Here is a 19,159-nt window from a genome sequence, read left to right on the forward strand (position 1 = left end):
ATAATGAATAAATTAATATTCAAATTTGTGCGGGCCTGACATTGGCAAAATGGCAGCTGCCTTGAAGAAGAGACCGGTCTCAAAGCCCAAAAAAGATGAAGTGTCTAAACAATCTAGGTAGTATCAAGCAGTGTTTACGTTTGACGAATACGATAAAATCTCGCCTTGGTCAGTTCTAGAGATGGCAGACATTAAGAAAGTGCCAAAGGTAAACCATAAGAAATGGATATTGCACAGGACGAAACACGTCGTCTGCTTGAAAATCTCGTCGCAAATGTTTGTTCACCTGTCGGGCCTTTGCCACGAAGTCGGTCGCTCTTTTATGTAACCATAATCGAGGATGCACCCAAAGAAACACTAAACCAGTGATTAGGATGTTTATGAAATAACTTCATGAAAAAAACATTGTTTCATCATTCATTTCATTTCATTTCAAGGTTTAGAAACAGCTGTTTTATTGGGAAAGACTGTGGTAGACTGCACTGTAGGGATGCACGGAATTCAGGATTAGTGTTTGGTAAAGCTTCCTTTTTACGGGCTTATTTTTTTTCATTTGTCAAGAAACCTATCATTGTATGTGGGGTTCCATGTATCTACACAGGATAAAATTGACATTTCTTTTGAAATGCTATTTGCTGGCAATATATGTTCTAACATTTGTTACATTTTCCAATGTAGAACAACAGCTCAGGACCTTGATCAGCCATGGACACCTGCTGGTTACACAACATTCAAAATTCTTATGTCAGCTCGATTGTGTGCAGCGTGGTGGAGCATCATAACAGACTGTGATGAGACATTTAACTACTGGGAACCGGTAAATAGTTCTACATCTCACATTATGGCTACAAGTGATGGTTATCTCAGAACTTTACGTATTCAAGCATGATAGCATCATCAGTTCCAAACATTTTTCATCCAGCATTTTTTCATCTGCACCTCCCTGTTTCTGGTTTTCTGTTTCAGACTCATTTCCTGCTGTTTAACAAGGGATTCCAAACATGGGAATATTCTCCAACCTATGCCATTCGATCCTATGGCTACATCTGGCTGCATGCTCTACCCATCAAATTATACAAGAAGTTTTTGGATACAAACAAGGTGGGTGATGAAAACAGTCAGTTTTGTTTGCTCTTAGTCTTACCTTGAGAAATGCATGTGGCAAATCAAGATTTAGGAAAAGGCTGTTTACAAAGGAATACCGAGATCATGAGTCAGATTGCCAAGCAATGGATTAAAAAATCATTAGTTACAGAAATGATCTATTTTCCTTTGATTTAGTTTTGTCTGCATCTGATGAAGTAACCATTGTCTAAGGTGCGGTAATTTACTGTGCAGATTTGTTTCCCTTGGGCATACCAGAAACCTGTGACCATGTGTATAAAATCCTGGTTGGCCCCTGTAATGTTTCTACACTTGTCAGTGTGCATCAAGTGGCAAACATCTGAGATCGACAACATTTTTGCCTTCCTCCAATGTCAAGTTGATGTGTCTGGTGTATAGCTGGAATACTTCTGGAAAATGGCATTGAACCCAACACACTCACTCACCAACTAACTCATTCACTCACGTACTCATGCATTCACTCAATACAGCATTCACCCACCCACTTACACACTCACTCACATTCATGTGAACCAACCTGTGAGGCAGCATGCAGGTAGAAAGAAGGTTTTGATGCATGTTGTCATTTCTCTCCCTCCAGATAGTCTTGTTCTATCTCCTGCGCTGTATCCTAGGATTTGTCTGTGCTCTGTGTGAAACCTACTTTTACAAGTAAGTATTGACTGAACACTGGGGTTATTATTCACAAGAAGCCACTAGCTTAGGTATAGGGCAGCCAAAATGTTGAAGTGTTTTGCTTTGTTTTGTTATTTTAAAACTGTCATCTTTGAGGGATTTTAAACCACATCAGAATTTCAAGTTGGTGGTGAACTTGTAAATAGGGATGAAACAGTACACTCTCATGACTGTGTGATACGTATTGCAGTACTAGGCCTTCGGTTCAGTCCGTTTCCTTTTTGTATATGTGATATGATCATAATGCAGAAAACTGACAAGAGCTAATGTGGCCAAACTAAACCTTACCTTGTTTAATAACATGGCAAAACATAATCATAATCTTTATTATCTTGAATGAACAAAACTCTCATTATATAAATTATATTAAAGAAAGTAACATAACATGGCAAGTGATCCTAACAAACATGTCAAGAATACTGCAGGTTTGACAAATCACCAGGGATATTCATGTTTTTTGACTTCCCATTAGGTTTTATTATGTATCAGATCATCTTTTTTTGTATTTATTCTATAGTCTCACATATTCTATCATTCATATTGGGACTTTTATACCTACAATAAGTAACAACTTGTCATTAATGCAAATGAAATGTGTACATAATGTATGCAGTTACAGAAGGTATAACATGACTGGACAAATGTTTTTATTTGAGATAAGTGGGAAAGGAACCCAGGTATTGATGTCTTGCTGACTTGTACATCTAAGTAGATAAAATTCAAGGCAGTTCCAAACTTACTTCCCAGAAAATGGCCACTGTCAAGGAATGCATAGATTTGGATAACTTGATTCGATGTCTAGATATTTTAGAAAAGCTATAACAAGTTTTTTAAAATGACGGTACGAAAACTGAAAATACCGAAATTTTGGATTCCAATACGGTATACTGAACCGAAGGTCAAATACTGCGACTCTGCTAATACTGCGCCATACCATTTCACCCCTGCTTGCATATTCCTGCAATAATTGTTTGATAGTGACACCCTGATTTCTTAATTCTTGTGATAGGATTGTGACTTTGTGCCTGTTTTAGGGGAGTATGCAAGCACTACGGGGCCAACACTGGCCGATTGACATTGTGGTTCCTGCTGTTCAGTGCTGGAATGTTCATCTCATGCTCCAGTTACCTCCCCAGCAGTTTTTCCATGTATCTCACCATGCTGGCTATGGGAACATGGTTTCTCAAACAGTATCATGTAAGTGTTGTTGTTGGGTGTCAAGTAGAGATGTGACGGTACCGAAAATTCACGATTCAATTCACATCACGACATATGCTATCTTTAGTTATTTTCTTTAAAACTGTATATTTTAATATCAAGTAACAGTGTAAACTTTTACATAACCGTCAATTTCTAGTGAAAATTAACAATTGTAATGTAACGATGCGTATCACGATAAGAAAAAAGTATCAATATATTTATTGTCCAATAAAGTATCACGATTATCGATGCTTGGATATGTCGTCACAACTCTAGTGTCAAGTGTAGACCTGGACCAGGGGTTAACAGGATGCGAATTCCTGCGTCCTCTGTGTAACAAATTGACAACAGACTCAACAAAGTTCATTATCGCATCCATAGGGATGCAAAAAAATCCAAATACGTTTTGTAAAAATTTCAATCAAGTAACAATAACTTACAACTGAGTCTGCTACTAGCTGGGTTATGGTTGATAACTGTGAAAAATGTACATGGTACAATTGCAGTAACTGAATGTTAGCAACATTACAACAAAGTATTGATAATAATATTTAAGTGTCTAGGACCCCCATTTTGTAGTCTACAACTCCTGATACGTAGGAGCATGCCTCCCAGGGAACTCTCAAATACTTCACTCAAGGTAATTCCCTGCTTGGACCCAGTAGTTTCTTTATGTCTCTCAACATGCTGTCCATAGGGGTATGGTTCAGTTGGCAGTATCATGTTATGTTGATTAACTTGATATGATGTAACTGACTTTTAGGGGGAAAATATTTTTTTACTCAATAAATTGAAAGCAGTGAGCATTATTCACATCTTTATTGTATTTGTATGGTGTATGATGTTCTACTGTTTCCATCTCCTCTTCGTTTCAGCTGTCCATCCTTGCAATAGCTGCCAGCACCATCATAGGCTGGCCATTTGCTGCAGCACTGGGGTAGGCATATATTCATGACTCAGCAACTGTGATGAGTATTAATCATAATGCTAAATCTGCGGTCATATGCTTATCAATCCTTTCATTATTATCTCCCAGGGATACACATGACAATGACCTTACATATCTTTTTTTGTCATGAACAGCATTTACATGTTAAATTTCATTTGCAAGCTTCTTCTATGAATCTGTACTTCTACAATGTTCACTTGAAAAATGAATTCTTATGCTTCCTGCATTTTCTGTATCAGTAAAAACACCAAACTTTGTTGCCTTTGTATTTCTGTCTTTTAAAAACAGACATACAATTTCATTTGAACATCATAAAATGAGATACAATGAAAACAGTCTCAGAGCTAGTTTCTTCTTATGTTAAAGGATACCTATAGCCTGGGATATTTTGCTCCGACAGAAGGACATTAGGACATTCGTGGTGTGGAGCTTTATATCCCTTATTCTCTTCCTGGTGAGTTTTTTGGGTTGCTATTGTGTGGTTTATATGTGACCAGGTATGGTATATCTTGTGGCTTATGTATGACCTCTCTGTTTGCATAACTAGTGGTTCATATGTGAATTCGCTGACTGTATATCTTGGGTGTATATGTGGCCTGTCCGACTGCGTATGTTGTATTTTATAGTGACCAGGCTGATTGTATAACTTGTGGTTAATGTATGACCTGGCTGATTGTGTAACATGTGGTTTCTATGTGAATTAGCTGACTGTATATCGTGGGTGTATGTGCGACCTGGCTGACTGAGTATCTTGGATGTGTGTGTGACCTGGGTGACTGCGTATCCTGTGGTGTATACATGACATGGCTGATTGTGTATCTTGTGGTTTATGCATGACCTGGCTAACTGCGTTTCTTGTGGTATATGCAACCTGGCTTATTGTGTATCTTCTGCAGAGGACCACTATGCTTGTTAAACTCATTCTTCTTCTGCCAACAAGTCAAAGTTACAGAGAACTTAGCACTCTGTGTACATGGTTAAATCTGGTGAAGAATTTAGACTCAAACTAGTGTCTCAGACCCTGATTTTTCCTGAACTGACATGTAAGATGTACAGTTGACTGCAGCAAAAAGAAGCTGACAAATATAATTTTGCTTCACAATTCTGAAGTGTAACCTTTAACGTGTTAATAATGATAGTTGAGTATCTAATTCCTCAATGCCTCTTCTACAGCTGCCCCTGGTTCAACTTGACTCCTTCTACTACGACAAGTTAGTGGTTGCACCCCTCAACATCCTACTCTACAATGTCTTCAGTGAACACGGGCCAGACTTGTATGGTGAGACAGCATCAGATATTGTAGCAAGATAAATGTTAAGCAGTTGGCCAGATTTTCCAGTGTAAATCCAGCTGTCTCAGTATATATGGACAGGTCTGAGGTCATTGAGGGTTTCTGGTATTGTGTTTGAACACAGTGGAGTTCCAAACTTTTCTATTTGTAATCAAAAATGATTTTGATCAAGCAATAAATATCAAAATCTAATCAAATCAAGGTCTGGGTGAATTGTTGCAGCCCTAGACAGAATGTCACATGTCCCAACTTGTCCCTGGTCCTTACAAGACACAATCAAAACAGACGTACAAAACAGGAAAATACTAAAACATCATTTAGCCCTTTGTGTTTACTATTCCATGCAAGTGAAAGCATTAAACTGTCCATCCATTGAAAACTTGAGTAGTTTGGATTGATAATGAGTCATTGCATTGTGGTTGACACAGGAGTGGAGCCTTTCTCCTTCTACTTCCTCAATGGATTCCTCAACTTCAATGTGATTTTCTTGGCTGCCCTGGTCTGTTTACCAGTCGCTGTGAGTAGTTATAGTTTGTATTGATTATTTGCAGGAATAAGCGTCTTGTATGTCAAGATTTGCACATGCTGTAAGAGTGTCCATTACAGCCAGGGGCAATTTAATAGCCTCATGGTAAAAGCATACACTCGTCATTCTTGAGACCTGGGTCAGATTCCTACATGAGCACAGTGTGTAAAGCACATTGTTGGTGTTCCCTGCCGTGATTTTGCTAAAAGCAGCATAAACCTCCAGTCCGCTGCCTCCTCCACTCCCTCCCTCACTTTGAAGGTCCCACCATGTTTATTGGCATTGTTCCCAGTTACATACTTGTTTTGCAGTGTACTGTGCAGAACAGAAACTCATGATCATGGATGCAAACCCAAGTTCAATGTGATTGTGTTTCAAGATGGTTTTCAGCTGTGCTTACTGGTTTCTCCAGAATTCATAAATGTTTAAAACCTGCATCATTTTCTTCCAGCCTGAAATAGATCTGCCACAATATTATACATTGTATTTGCACTACTGTTTAAGCCTGTGTTAAACAAACCTGTTCATCATTGACATTTTCAACAATAATCAGCTGTCTGCGAGATGAGATGTCATTGTACCAAGCAGTTAAAAAGCTGAGAGTCTGAATGAATATGGCCATGAGGTAAATAATCTAGAAAGTTATGGAGGAAATGTTTGGCAATATCATGAAAATATACAGGTGTGTGTGAGTTTTTCTTTTGACATTGTCATGTGTGACTTTTATCTTTAACACGTTTACTACCACCACAGGTATACTTGTAGTATCAAGTCTGGTCAAATTTGCCACTTCAAGTTATCCCTTTGCAGTAACAAAGAACACCAGGCGACATTTGTTTCTTGTACATATTTTGCCAATATGTAAAACTTGTTTCAAAATAACACTGATGCATCTATGAGACAACTCGAAGTGGCAAGTTTGACCAGAACTGATACGAGTATTCTTGTGAGATGCACTCAGCATGTTAAACAGTGTGTAGAGTTTTAGCGTTAAACAGTATGTAGAGTTTTTGCTTTAAACAGCATATAGATAATACAGAATTTGATATTTCTTTACACTATGTTGAGGTAAACCCTTTTCATAAATTGTAAGCAGTAAAACATGTCTGTTTCAGATCATCGTTCGCTGGGTGGTTCGCTCATCAGACACTTGTAAGTGAGGACAGAGATATACAGTCAATGAAGTTTTAAGTCAGTGTATTTAGTTTCAAGTTCTAGTAGTGAAAGAGGGTTCTGGGATTCTTGACCGTTGCCTCTTTGGTTCTTGATTCTATGGGCTTCCATAAATTTATTATTTTTACTCAAGAATAATTGATGCATGGGTTCCTGAATAGTCATGCACAATTTCAAATGGCGGGTTTGTTAGTCTTTTCGTTAGAAACAGCAGCATTGTGTATCAAGCATCACTTACACCAACCCACTCGAACCTTTATGGTCCTGCAGATATTCCAATGTGGCTGTCCTTGGCTCCAATGTACATCTGGATTGCCATTTTCTTCACCAGGCCTCACAAGGTGATTGTTTATCTTCCCATTGTATTTACTTGTTATAGTATGAGGGTTTCACCTAGCTGTGGAAGTTTGGACTCATCATGATCTGGTAATAGTTTGTAATTTATGATTTTTATTAATAAACACATTGAATTAATGTGTTCTGGAAATATTATCAGCATGAGTGACTAGATCATGCAAAGCAAACTTGATGATCAAAATTGTTAGACAGTGTAATGCACAATTCAGTTACATCAACGCAGCTGAGTGTCCTTAGGTGCACCAGCACTCATGGTGATGCCACTAAAACTGATTGATCCCTGAGTACAGCTGTTGGGTCAGTTACAATATTACCTTTCTTCTAATGCCTTATCACTTTCATTGCTGCAAAATGTTCAAGTGTATTTTTTAGATTTAAATGTGGAGATTTCCATAACTAAACTACAAACCTCACTCATAATCTAACATCATTGTAGAATTAACTTTACTGGTGTGTAATCAGTTTAATTTAAAAGCCATAAAGATTATCTCTTAATTTGGGTCCAAGGTTATATTTGTCATTTCTCTGTGTATTTTGCAGGAGGAACGATTTCTGTTCCCAATATACCCCTTCTTTGCCCTTGGAGGTGCTATATTTCTGGATCATATACAGGTAACCCTACACACGTGTAGTCAGAGCTAGTGTGTCTGACAAGCAGGTACTGCTACAGGCAAAGACAGATCTATTGTAAGAGATAACTGATAAGCAGAATGTCAGGATCATGTACAGGTAAACCTGTGCATGTTATCAGAGCTCATGTGTTAGTAGGGAGGTTGGTTAGCCCAGTGATTAAAGGGTTCAATCGACACACCAAACACTCAGGTTTCATTCCCAACATCAGTTCAATCTATGAAGCCCGTATCTGGTGTTCCCCACCATGATACTGCTGGAATGTTGCTGACAGCGATGTAAAACTAAACTCACTCGCGTGTCAGTCTAACATTCTGCAAGCTTGCTGTTTTACAGTGTCAACAAATATTACAGGAAATTTCTGAAGATGGTTAAATACACTGTCGAAAATTAATATTTGCCCATCATGGGACTCATGGGTGGGGTTCAATGTTAATCAATCAAGTTGTTATTGACTACTGAACAATGTGGTAAAAAGGACAAACAAACAGCTTTAACGTGTATCGATTGTATCAGGTAGCTGAGTGAAGCCAGTGATACTTAGTTTTGGTGCATGCGTATCTCCTGGTCAAGAGAGCTAACTCTTGACTCTCACCAGTCCAATTCGGACTCCTTGTAATTCAGACACGAAAGTCGGTCCCAGTTGTGTCCGAATTAGACAGCTTCCACTGTATGTAATAGTTGTTTACACATGAGTGAGACACATAAGTTCATCAGCACTCTCTACTTCAACAATATCCTGAAGCAAATTATATTTGTTACAACTACCAAACACAAATGATGTTGGTAAACAGGAAACCTATGTGAGTGGTGTCTTAGACAAATCATCTTAGTCTAACTTAATTGATTACATCATTTCCATACAGTCATGGATGTCCTCGTTAAATAAAATACTGTTAATCACTGTCGGCCCTGGTTAGATTGGAACACTGCTGAGTGCAAGTTTAAACAAAAAACATGTTTCAGTTTTGTGGATTGTTATTGGTTGTTACAGAAACTGTTGAGCTATCTTTTCCCCAAGAGATCAGCCTACCATTATACGGATCACACCAACTGGGTATCAGTGTTCAGTGGAGCCCTCTTCACACTGCTGTCTGTGTCCAGGATCACTGCTATTTACCAAGGTGAGATTTGTAAATGTCAAGGAGACGTTAGACGTAGCACAAAGTGTTGGCGTGCCTGTGTGTGTTTGTGTTATAGACATAGCACAAAGTGTTGGCGTGCCTGTGTGTGTTTGTGTTATAGACATAGCACAAAGTGTTGGTGTGCCTGTGTGTGTTTGTGTTATAGACATAGCACAAAGTGTTGGCGTGCCTGTGTGTGTTTGTGTTATAGACATAGCACAAAGTGTTGGCGTGCCTGTGTGTGTTTGTGTTATAGACATAGCACAAAGTGTTGGCGTGCCTGTGTGTGTTTGTGTTATAGACATAGCACAAAGTGTTGGTGTGCCTGTGTGTGTTTGTGTTATAGACATAGCACAAAGTGTTGGTGTGCCTGTGTGTGTTTGTGTTATAGACATAGCACAAAGTGTTGGTGTGCCTGTGTGTGTTATTGTGTGTTTGTGTGTTTGTGTTGTTGTGTTGTTAATATCATATCAAAACTACAGTCAGCATTGTTATTAACACATTAATTCATTGTACCATTGACACAGATTCTGTTAGGTCTGATATAGTAGTTGGCTTGAGAGTATGTTGTTACTGACATGTATTTTACTGACAATGTCCCCATGTGTAGGCTACCATGCATCAATGGATATCTATGTGGAGTTGAACAAAATGGCCAATGATCCGAAAATTCACACACTGCCAGCTGACCGACCAGTCAACATCTGTGTGGGCAAGGAGTGGTACAGGTTTCCCAGCAGTTTCTTCCTGCCTCATGACAAGTGAGTCACCCCACCCCTACCTCATGGCAAATGAGTCACCTCACCCCTACCTCATGGCAAGTGATTCAACCCCACCCCTACCTCATGATAAATGAGTCACCCCACCCCTACCTCTAGGCAAGTGAATCAACCCACCCCTACCTCATGTCAAATGAGTCCCCCCCCATCCCTACCTCATGACAAATGAGTCACCCCACCCCTACCTCATGACAAATGAGTCACCCCACCCCTACCTCATGGCAACTGAGTCACCCCACCCCTACCTCATGGCAAGTGAGTCAACCCATCCCTACCTCATGACAAATGAGTCACCCCACCCCTACCTCATGGCAACTGAGTCACCCCACCCCTACCTCATGAAAGTGAGTCAACCCACCCCTACCTCATGACAAATGAGTCACCCCACCCCTACCTCATGACAAGTGAGTCAACCCACCCCTACTTCATGACAAATGACTCAACCCACCCCTACCTCATGACAAGTGAATCAACCCACCCCTACCTCATGACGAGTGAATCAACTCCAGGGATTGGGAAAGGCAGGGGCCATGGGCCATTTTGCACATTAGAATGAAAAATGGCCAATTAAAATTTTGAAGTTTGCTATTGATACAAGGGCAGTGGACCATTCTGAATTGAGAAAATGGCTGATGCTCCTGAAAAGTTGTCAAAGTTCACGTTCCCAAATCCTGCAACCCTGCCCCTACCCCATGGCAAGTGAGTAAACCCGCTCCTCACCCTCACCTTTCTATGCCCAAGTTTTCATGCCATGATGGTTGTTGAGAAACTCAGATGATGAAACAGTGCTTGGCTTTATAGCCCCAACTGTAACCTCTGGTAACACCAAAAGATTCCTTCAATCATTTCATATCAGTTGGCTTGTCTGTATACAGAATTCAGATGACAAAGGTTTGAATCACTGTTTTCACCTGTCACAGATCACCTCACTTACCTGTATATTGAGTTCAGTTGACAAGGTTGTGTATCACTGTTTTCAGCTGGCATCTCCAGTTTATCAAATCAGAGTTCAAAGGTCAACTTCCCAAAGCTTATGAATCTGGACCTGATGCAACAAGAATTATTCCGACACACATGAACGATCTCAATCTGGAGGAACCAACGAGATATGTAAGTTCTACCAATGATAGCACTAACCTTTTCAAACAACACCTACGTTTAAATTTGATTCAAACTGTGCTGTTACTGACTAGTAAGTATGCTCCATGTCACTCTTTCTCTCTTTCATTCTTTCCATGGCACATTTCAGATAAACATCAGCAGATGTCACTATCTGATTGATCTAGATTTAGATCAGGAGTCCCCACATGAACCACGATATTCACAGATGGAGGACTGGAAGGTTTTATCTTCTGTAAAATTCTTAGATCCAACAAGGTGAGTTCTTGTTTACGTCCTTTCATTCATCAAAGATATGTAGTTAAAGTCAGCCGTATTTCTTTACTGTGTGAAAATCTGATAGCCCCTCCGTAGGACAGCAGGTGAACACAGGGTTCTTGAGATGATCAGAGGACAGCTTGCTGAAACAGTCAAAACCATCTAAATTTGAAAACTTTTCTGTTTATCTGTGAAAACCGTGCACTCTTTTGATGAAAATGCTGTAGTGCTCAGGTACAAAATGAGGCATAAAATATCCATGGCAATACTTAACTCACCTCTTTCGAGAATTTAGAAGCCTAGAGGATAGTTGTTCAGAAGAATTCAGCAAACATTGAATTATTTCAGTTTTTATAACAGACAGGTATCATGTTGGAGTAGAAGATTTGAAGGACACTAATTCACAGACAGATATTTCTTCCTTTCCTTTTCTGTCTCAGTATTCAGTTTGGAGATGTTCACTGACCAGTCCCAGTAAACTTATCCTCAGTACTTTTCGTTACACTCCACTACTGAGTCTAACAAAACCTTACAGGAGGTCGCGTCAGCTAACTTTTGAGATTGACCAATCAGAACACAGCTTACCAAATTGCGAAAGTGCACATTCGCACATACCGTTCGAAAATTTTATCTGGAAAAGGTTCGTACCTGAATGATTCCAAATGCTATTTAGCGTACGCTCGTTTCTTGGTGATGCACACGGCATACGTACAACCATGACAACGGTGAGTAAACAGTCGCTGAAAATAGTGTTTGGGCAATATTCAACTATGTTATCTTGCAGAAATATTAGCTAATGGTAACCATGTCAACAGAAACCCCAAAGCGTATATACTGCAGGTGAAATAACTGTGTTATATCCGGATTTTTGTTTGTGGAGAGAGCTGTGTCAGTGACCTGAATATTTTGAAAGTCCCTCCGATCCCTAAATAGTAGCCGTTGTCTCATTGGTTGTCTCACGCGACCTTCTACTAGTGGTGGAGTGTAACGAATTACATTGAGACTAAGTTTACTTAGACTGGTTCACTGACCAATATTCTTCAGGGCCACAGATAGCCATGGAATAGTTCTCAGTGAGGACATAAGAGCATTACCTGTGAGTGAGTGATTTTATTTTTATGCCATACTCAGCAATATTCCAGCTATATGGCGGTTGTCTGTAAATGATCAAGTCTGGACCAGACAGTCCAGTGATCAACAGCATGAGCATCGATCTGCACAACTGGGAACTGATGGCATGTGCCAACCAAGTCAGTGAGCCTGACCACCCAATCCTGTTAGTCGCTTCTTACGACAAGCATAGTCGCCTTTTATGGCAAGCATGGGCTGCTGAAGGCCTATTCTATCCCTGACCTTCAGGGGTCTAAAGCATTACGATTTGGCTTTATGCTTGATCAGCAAGCTGACACCATTTAGTTTGCCTTCATGATTAAAAAAGAAATACTTTAAACATGTCAGTGTGCAAGATGCCATGATATGCCACAATGTATCAACTGACTGATTGAGCTGATGCTTATCTTGTAATTGTATTATTCTCTAGAAACCAAAGTATGGGTAATATTGTAAGGGTAATGCTATTTTTCAGGGCATTATCATTTGCAGAAGCCCGAGGTCTTTCATTAACTGCCCGATGAAGGAGGGCAGTTGAAAAGACCAAGGGCTTCTGCAAATGATAATGCCCTGAAAAATAGTGTTACTGTTATTATAGCTAAAATGAATAGAATTTTTAATAAAATAAGAATAAAAACAGCAGCATCGATTTAGAAGCATTTACTGCCAACAAAACAACGGAGGTCACTGACACACATTGTACAAATATAGACACGTCATAGAACAACACAGATGACGTCACTGTTGAGAGTGTCGACATTCGACCTTGACCTTTGCTCATACTACCAGCCGCCATTGTTTTCAGTGATCAACAACGTTAGACTTCAAGTCAATATTTTCATTGTTGTATGTTGTCGTTTATGGTACAATTGTTATGGCTGGCACAGGCAGGAAAGTTCATAATGGCACAGGCACATGTGATGAATGTGAGCCAGATATATGGTCAATAATGAACCCAAGTTCAAACGAGCCGTAGGTGATTGAACTTCAACAGCTGAGCTACTTATGACGTCACCTAACAATGGGCTTGATAATGGTCCGTCGTCTAGCATTTTGCGGGCGTTATCAGGTTACAGTGGCCCGCTCATTTCTGATAACGTACGGTCATTTTAATGATAATTCTATTCATTTTAGCTATAAAAGTGAGTAACCTATAAGCTGTTTGGCTATAGCTTACCTCTCCATTATGTCAACTTTTGGATGTCAGTGTTACAGTATTCAGGAGTTATCTTTTATTAGGTGACAGGATGGCTAATGGTTTGATGGTTGACTACATCATAAGATTATTGTTGATGAGATGATGGTTCATAGTTCATGAGATTATGTGTTGATGGTTCATACTTGAGATGGGTTCATGAGAATTCATGACATTATGGTTGAAGTTGACGGGATGATAAGTTAACGGTTCAGGGGCTCCTTTCACATAGCAACCTTTACTAACATTGAACCTTAACTACCATTCTTTAACACTGCACTAAGTTTACCATAGAACTAGGTAACCCAAGTGCAATGTTAAAGAATGGGTGTAAAGGTTAACCTTAGTAAAGCTTGCTTCGTGAAAGGAGCCCGAGGACAGAGTTCATGATATATATGATAACGGTTTCCGAGATGGTAGTTGATGAGTTATTAGTTGATGATTGCTGTGTTGTTTTTAGTTTATTATTCTTTTGTCTTCCAGATCTCACCGGCTGTTGCGAGCATTCTACATTCCGTTTGTATCAGCTAAATATTGCACTTATGTCAACTACAACCTTCTAAAAACAACCAGAACGAAAAAATCAAGAGGGAAATCAAGTTGACTTAGATATGATTTTATTAAAAGTCACTGACATCTGTATAAGACTTCTAGCTTTCATGGTTATAAATCATAAAATTATGAATTTGGAAATGTGTTGCATTAATTCAGTAGAACAATCTGAATAAAGAATATATGTATAAAACCTAAACAAACAAGGAGAAACTTCCTGATTTATTACTAGGGTGAGTAACGTGAAAATCAACTTTTGATAGGATATTTTAGTTCATGAGCGATTACTTTTATTTATGTTATGTGTAAATGTTAATCATATGGACTGTTTGAGGACCAGTATCATAAAGTGACCAGCATTAAAGTGTTTTATACTGTTTCCCCGAGGCATTTTTAGCAGGATGGAGTGCCCTTCACCTTCTTTTTAATACCATAATTGATATAGGCACTTAGTGGTTTTTAGTTTGTATTTCATGTTCAAGTTAAATGTAATGTCTGTGCTCTTTATGCCTTTGAGAATCACATACACGAATAACATTATACTTCAAGTTTGAAATTTGTTGTTGGTTGCCCCTTTTGGAAATTCCTTTGCCCTGTGGCCCTAGGATCCTGGTGGAAACACTATTATATATACATATGTTACAGTCAATATGTCTAGTCCAACAAATTATTGTAATGACTAAATGAATCGGTCAATTTATGTAATGACTAAATGAATCAGTCATTTCATGAAGTGCCTGTGAGCAGATGAGTGTACACAGATCCTCCTCATTAATCATATGTCCATGCTCAAAATGTTTTCCAAGGCAGCTATTTCTTTACTACTTTTCTAGAAACATAGAAGCAGAGTTTCAATGATTCCACTGAAAATTATCTCCATTGAACATATTGTAGTTTAGTGTTGCACTTAGCATTTTTCTACAGTTATATGGTGGTCTGAAAGTAAATGATCTAGACACGACCATGCTGTGACTGACATGACCATCGATCTGTTTAGCTGGTATATGATGACATGTGTCAACCACGTCAGCAACCCTGGCCACCCGATCCTATTTGTTGAATCTTTCTACAGGCATGGTCTGCTGAAGACCAATTCTAGAAAGGATCTTCACAGTTTGAATTAGGAGATACATCGTTTAGAAATATGAGACTGTAGACAAGATACTTCATTTTTAGACATTGTCATACTGATAGGTTAGACCATTCCTTTGCACGACTTTGACCGATGTAATCAAATAATGGCATGAAGCTGTTTTCATTTGACAGAGATCTTTTGCACTGTTTGAAAGTAGACATTTAACACGACCTAGGGTTCCTTGTTTGCTGCTTCAGTGTGTAAGTCTATAACTTTGCAGATAACAACTTCTTGTTGATTCTAGTCAGCAATGACAAAGGCAGAATAATGGGTACCCATGGGATAAAGCCAAGTTACTATAACCATCAAGCGCCTAACAGGCAGCTTCGTTTATCTGAGTTAATAATAATCAGATAGTTTGGGTGCCTCGAGCATGCATTGTGCATGGAACAATGGGCAGGATAAACGGAAAACAGTGAAGCATGTATCTTTACAGATAACAACTTGTTGATTCTAGTCACCGGTTACAAAGTCCAGTCAGTGGACAACATTGGAGTCATGACAAGAAGTTTCATGGCTAACTGTATACAGTGCTTGTATATGAAACTATTCCTGTGCAAATTACTGGTCATTAGATGTTATGTTTGATGCGACAACTTAGGTTCAGTCTCTGCTTGATCCTAAACATCAAACAAACTGTTACAGGATAGGTTCATAATCAGTTATGTCACTTAAGACAATTCATTTTTTACTGACTTGCATGTTTCTATGCAGAAATGAGAATTGTTCTTTGGCATTATTTATTCAGTTATAAGGATGACTGATATTAATTAATCAATAAGTTTTCATAGTCTATCTGTGCTATGCTTGTATTTGAAATTAAGAAGCTATGATGACAATATTGATAATAATGAATTCGCATAGTAATAACAGTCCATTTTGGTGCCAAAATTCCATCATAGAAGTGCTACAGAATTGTATTGTACGCTAAGTCATGTTATCATAAATCAAAGTACAAAGCAATGCAAAACACATTAGTTTTAGTGCTTATTGCTCACATCAAAGTGTGTTAGTATTCAATTAATTGCTCCAGCCCCCTCCCACAACAAAAGCAGGTATGGGATCCACAAGATGCAGCGACATAATGAAAACTTGGATCCACGCTTACAATCGGCTTAGATATTTAAACCAAATTTGACCCATTTGATCATTGTTTTCTGTTGAATCAACAATTGTATCCTTAGCAAAGTGTGAATAGTATATGATTGCTGTCAGTTTGTCTTGTAAGTGTTAGTGTCCCTTCACACACAAAATGGAAGTGATTTTGTAGCATTGTTCCACCAGACCTTTGTTTGTGATGTAAACACGTGCTACTTTTGTTAACTTTTTTTATCCAGAATATTTACCTCGCGTGAAGGATTGATCAGGTTCAAACAAAATTCAAATGCACAATCATGAATTTTTTTCTGAAAATATTTAGCTCATCCCAAAGTAGACTGATGTTCTCCCACATCTGAAATTGCCATCGTGATAGTGAGTCAGTTCTGTGTATAGCAGCAGCTCACAGACTTGTGTAGTGCCTCTTAAAAAGCAATGAATTTATAACACCCAAAGTGTGATCATTCATTTTTTGTAGTTACCAATAGATAACAATTCTTAGTGAGTTGGGAATGTCTCTGTTACTATTACCTCTATACTATCTACACAAAGGAGAAGGAAGTTACTACAATATTCAAGGGCATGTAAGGAGGAAGTGAAATTCTTCTAACTCCTAACAGTTGGGGAGTCTGCTGGTTAAAGCATTCAACTAGCATACTTGGTCCAGGGTTTGATTCCCCAAATGGTGACAATCCCTTTGTTTCGTGTTCCACACTGTGACATTGATGGAGTGTTTTAACATGGCAGCGTAAGACCCAGCTCACTGACTTACATCAAATATCTGTTTGTCCGTACATATTTTTAAGCTGCCCAACTGAGATTATGTAAGAGTAGGCACAATTTATGTAGGACCACATCCTAAATGTACGATAGTATAACAGCATCCTCAATAATGTCCAGATTTACGATAAATCCCCACTAAACCCAGGATGCATCTACGGCTCTACCCAATATTATTACCTCCCTTGGCTTTTTATCCAATCAGGTGTCCACGCAGGGAAGTTGAGTGTACCAATCACAATTCATCTATGACATGGCGTGATAATTTTTAGGATGGTATACAGAGCTCCAGATAAGGCACATATTTGCATGTTTTTACTCAATACAAATCACATTTACTCAATTAATTACAAATCTGGGAGTACAGAAAATGCATAAGAATCACTCAAAACCCAATAGGTCTATAAAACCTTACATACTTTACTCAGTTAACTAAATTGGCTTGCATAGATTCGTCTTGGCACCCAAACTCTACAACAGCACTAGCTAATGGTAAGCGATGCCTACATTTACATGTACTATTATATGGCCATAGCCACTGTCGGGAGTTTACTCTGATTGTCACATGACTTCCATGTTCAGTATTTAGAAATCGCTCCCAAACTACCAAACTGTTTTGCAATATGACAGTTACTAAAAACATTTAGTCTATTGAGATGTATTTATATTTATGCGTTTAGTTACTTACCAAATAAGGATAAGAAACTCTGTGTTAAAGTACTCAATTCTTTTCACTAGTGGGAGTATACAAAATGCTAGTTAGTCCTCAAAACATGCAATTGTTCATACATACACAGACATGGGAGTAAATACCCAATTACTTGAAAAATCTGGAGCTCTGGGTATAACAGCAATTAAAGAAGTATATTAATCTAATGGTAGTTTTACAAGGCTCAGTATTACAATACCCATTAGTTACATTAGTGAATGGACAAATTGTGGCTTGTTAGTGATCCCGCTAAAACTACCGACACTGAATGAGGATGTGAGCAATCGTCTATTTACTCACATACTGGTTGGTCTGACAATTTGTGGAGGTGAAGAGAAGAAAGCTTCCTCGTGACTTTTTTCTGTTCCTTGTTAGTCAAACCAAATATCTTTTTCAAACTTTCCTCATTTACACAGTCAATCTCCCATGAAGCAGACATTTTGAAACTTCAATAGGATAAAGTGGACCATGGCATATAAGGTATCCTTTTCATTGTTGTGTTCATTTTGTGAATATTTGCCCAAACCATACACACAAAGATGCAATAAAATTGACATTGTAAATAACAGCTTACTCTTGTGTTTCTATGTTTTCAATTGGACAATAGATATGATATAACATAAATTGTTATATCACTCATTTCATCATTCATTTTGTTCTCTCGACCCGTGAAGGTCCCGAGGTAGAATAGGCTTTCAGCAACCCATGCTTACCATAAAAGGTGACTGTGCTTGTCGTAAGAGGCGACTAACGGGATCGGGTGGTCAGACTCGCTGACTTGGTTGACATATGTCACCAGTTCCCAATGGCGGAGATCGATGCTCATGTTGTTGATCACTGGATTGTCTGGTCCAGACTCGATTATTTACAGACCGCTGCCATATAGCTGGAATATTGCTGAGTGCGGAGTAGAACTAAACTCACTCACTCATATTGTTCTCAGATACACTTTCATGAACACTGAAAACATTCATAAATAAGTCTATGTTAAAGTATGGGAGTTATGAGGAACTGGACCCTGGTCTGTGCACCACTGAACTTTTCATTCTCAACTCCCTTCTCAAACTGACCATATGCATAAGTGACTGCTGTGTGAATAGAGGCATGTTTCAAATAAAGTCACTTTAACAAGGATTGTGTAAGAGAAACTCTCAGATCTCTTGTCATCCTACTAAATGTAACAGGATGTTTGGGATTATACATTCACAAAAAGGTACTGATTCTAGTACTTTTGGGGAGTGAGTCCCCAGCGAACAAAGAGAGACACCGCCATCCACATGCTCCTCGCAACCAATGCTGCTCAACTTCACCTGGCTCGGGACTTGCGGTGCCCCTCCCACTCCACCAATTGAACATGTTGAGTCTGGTAGAACC

General features: G+C 38.8%; 1 protein-coding gene across 1 annotated transcript; it reads left to right on the plus strand.

Annotated features, from left to right (window-relative positions):
• The first annotated feature begins 46 nt into the window (after positions 1-46).
• On the plus strand, positions 47-18,351 carry LOC137281603 (alpha-1,2-mannosyltransferase ALG9-like). The gene is made up of 17 exons (XM_067812940.1): positions 47-117; positions 679-817; positions 967-1,101; positions 1,706-1,776; positions 2,835-2,997; positions 3,876-3,937; positions 4,316-4,403; positions 5,123-5,228; positions 5,669-5,757; positions 6,882-6,918; positions 7,210-7,280; positions 7,837-7,908; positions 8,921-9,050; positions 9,661-9,811; positions 10,810-10,939; positions 11,079-11,206; positions 13,995-18,351. Exons 1-17 carry the CDS (start codon positions 50-52, stop codon positions 14,113-14,115), a joined length of 1,761 nt encoding a protein of 586 aa, XP_067669041.1. The 5' UTR covers positions 47-49; the 3' UTR covers positions 14,116-18,351.
• Positions 18,352-19,159: the final 808 nt, after the last annotated feature.

Source organism: Haliotis asinina, chromosome 4 (genome assembly GCF_037392515.1).
Source record: "Haliotis asinina isolate JCU_RB_2024 chromosome 4, JCU_Hal_asi_v2, whole genome shotgun sequence".
Lineage (NCBI taxonomy): Eukaryota > Metazoa > Mollusca > Gastropoda > Lepetellida > Haliotidae > Haliotis > Haliotis asinina.

Excerpts from the sequence above, each read along its gene's own strand:
- LOC137281603 (XM_067812940.1), top strand. The coding sequence starts at position 50 with ATGGCAGCTGCCTTGAAGAAGAGACCGGTCTCAAAGCCCAAAAAAGAT. Across the intron at positions 818-966 it reads CATTTAACTACTGGGAACCG|ACTCATTTCCTGCTGTTTAA; the intron begins GTAAATAGTTCT and ends TTTCTGTTTCAG. Across the intron at positions 4,404-5,122 it reads TATCCCTTATTCTCTTCCTG|CTGCCCCTGGTTCAACTTGA; the intron begins GTGAGTTTTTTG and ends CCTCTTCTACAG.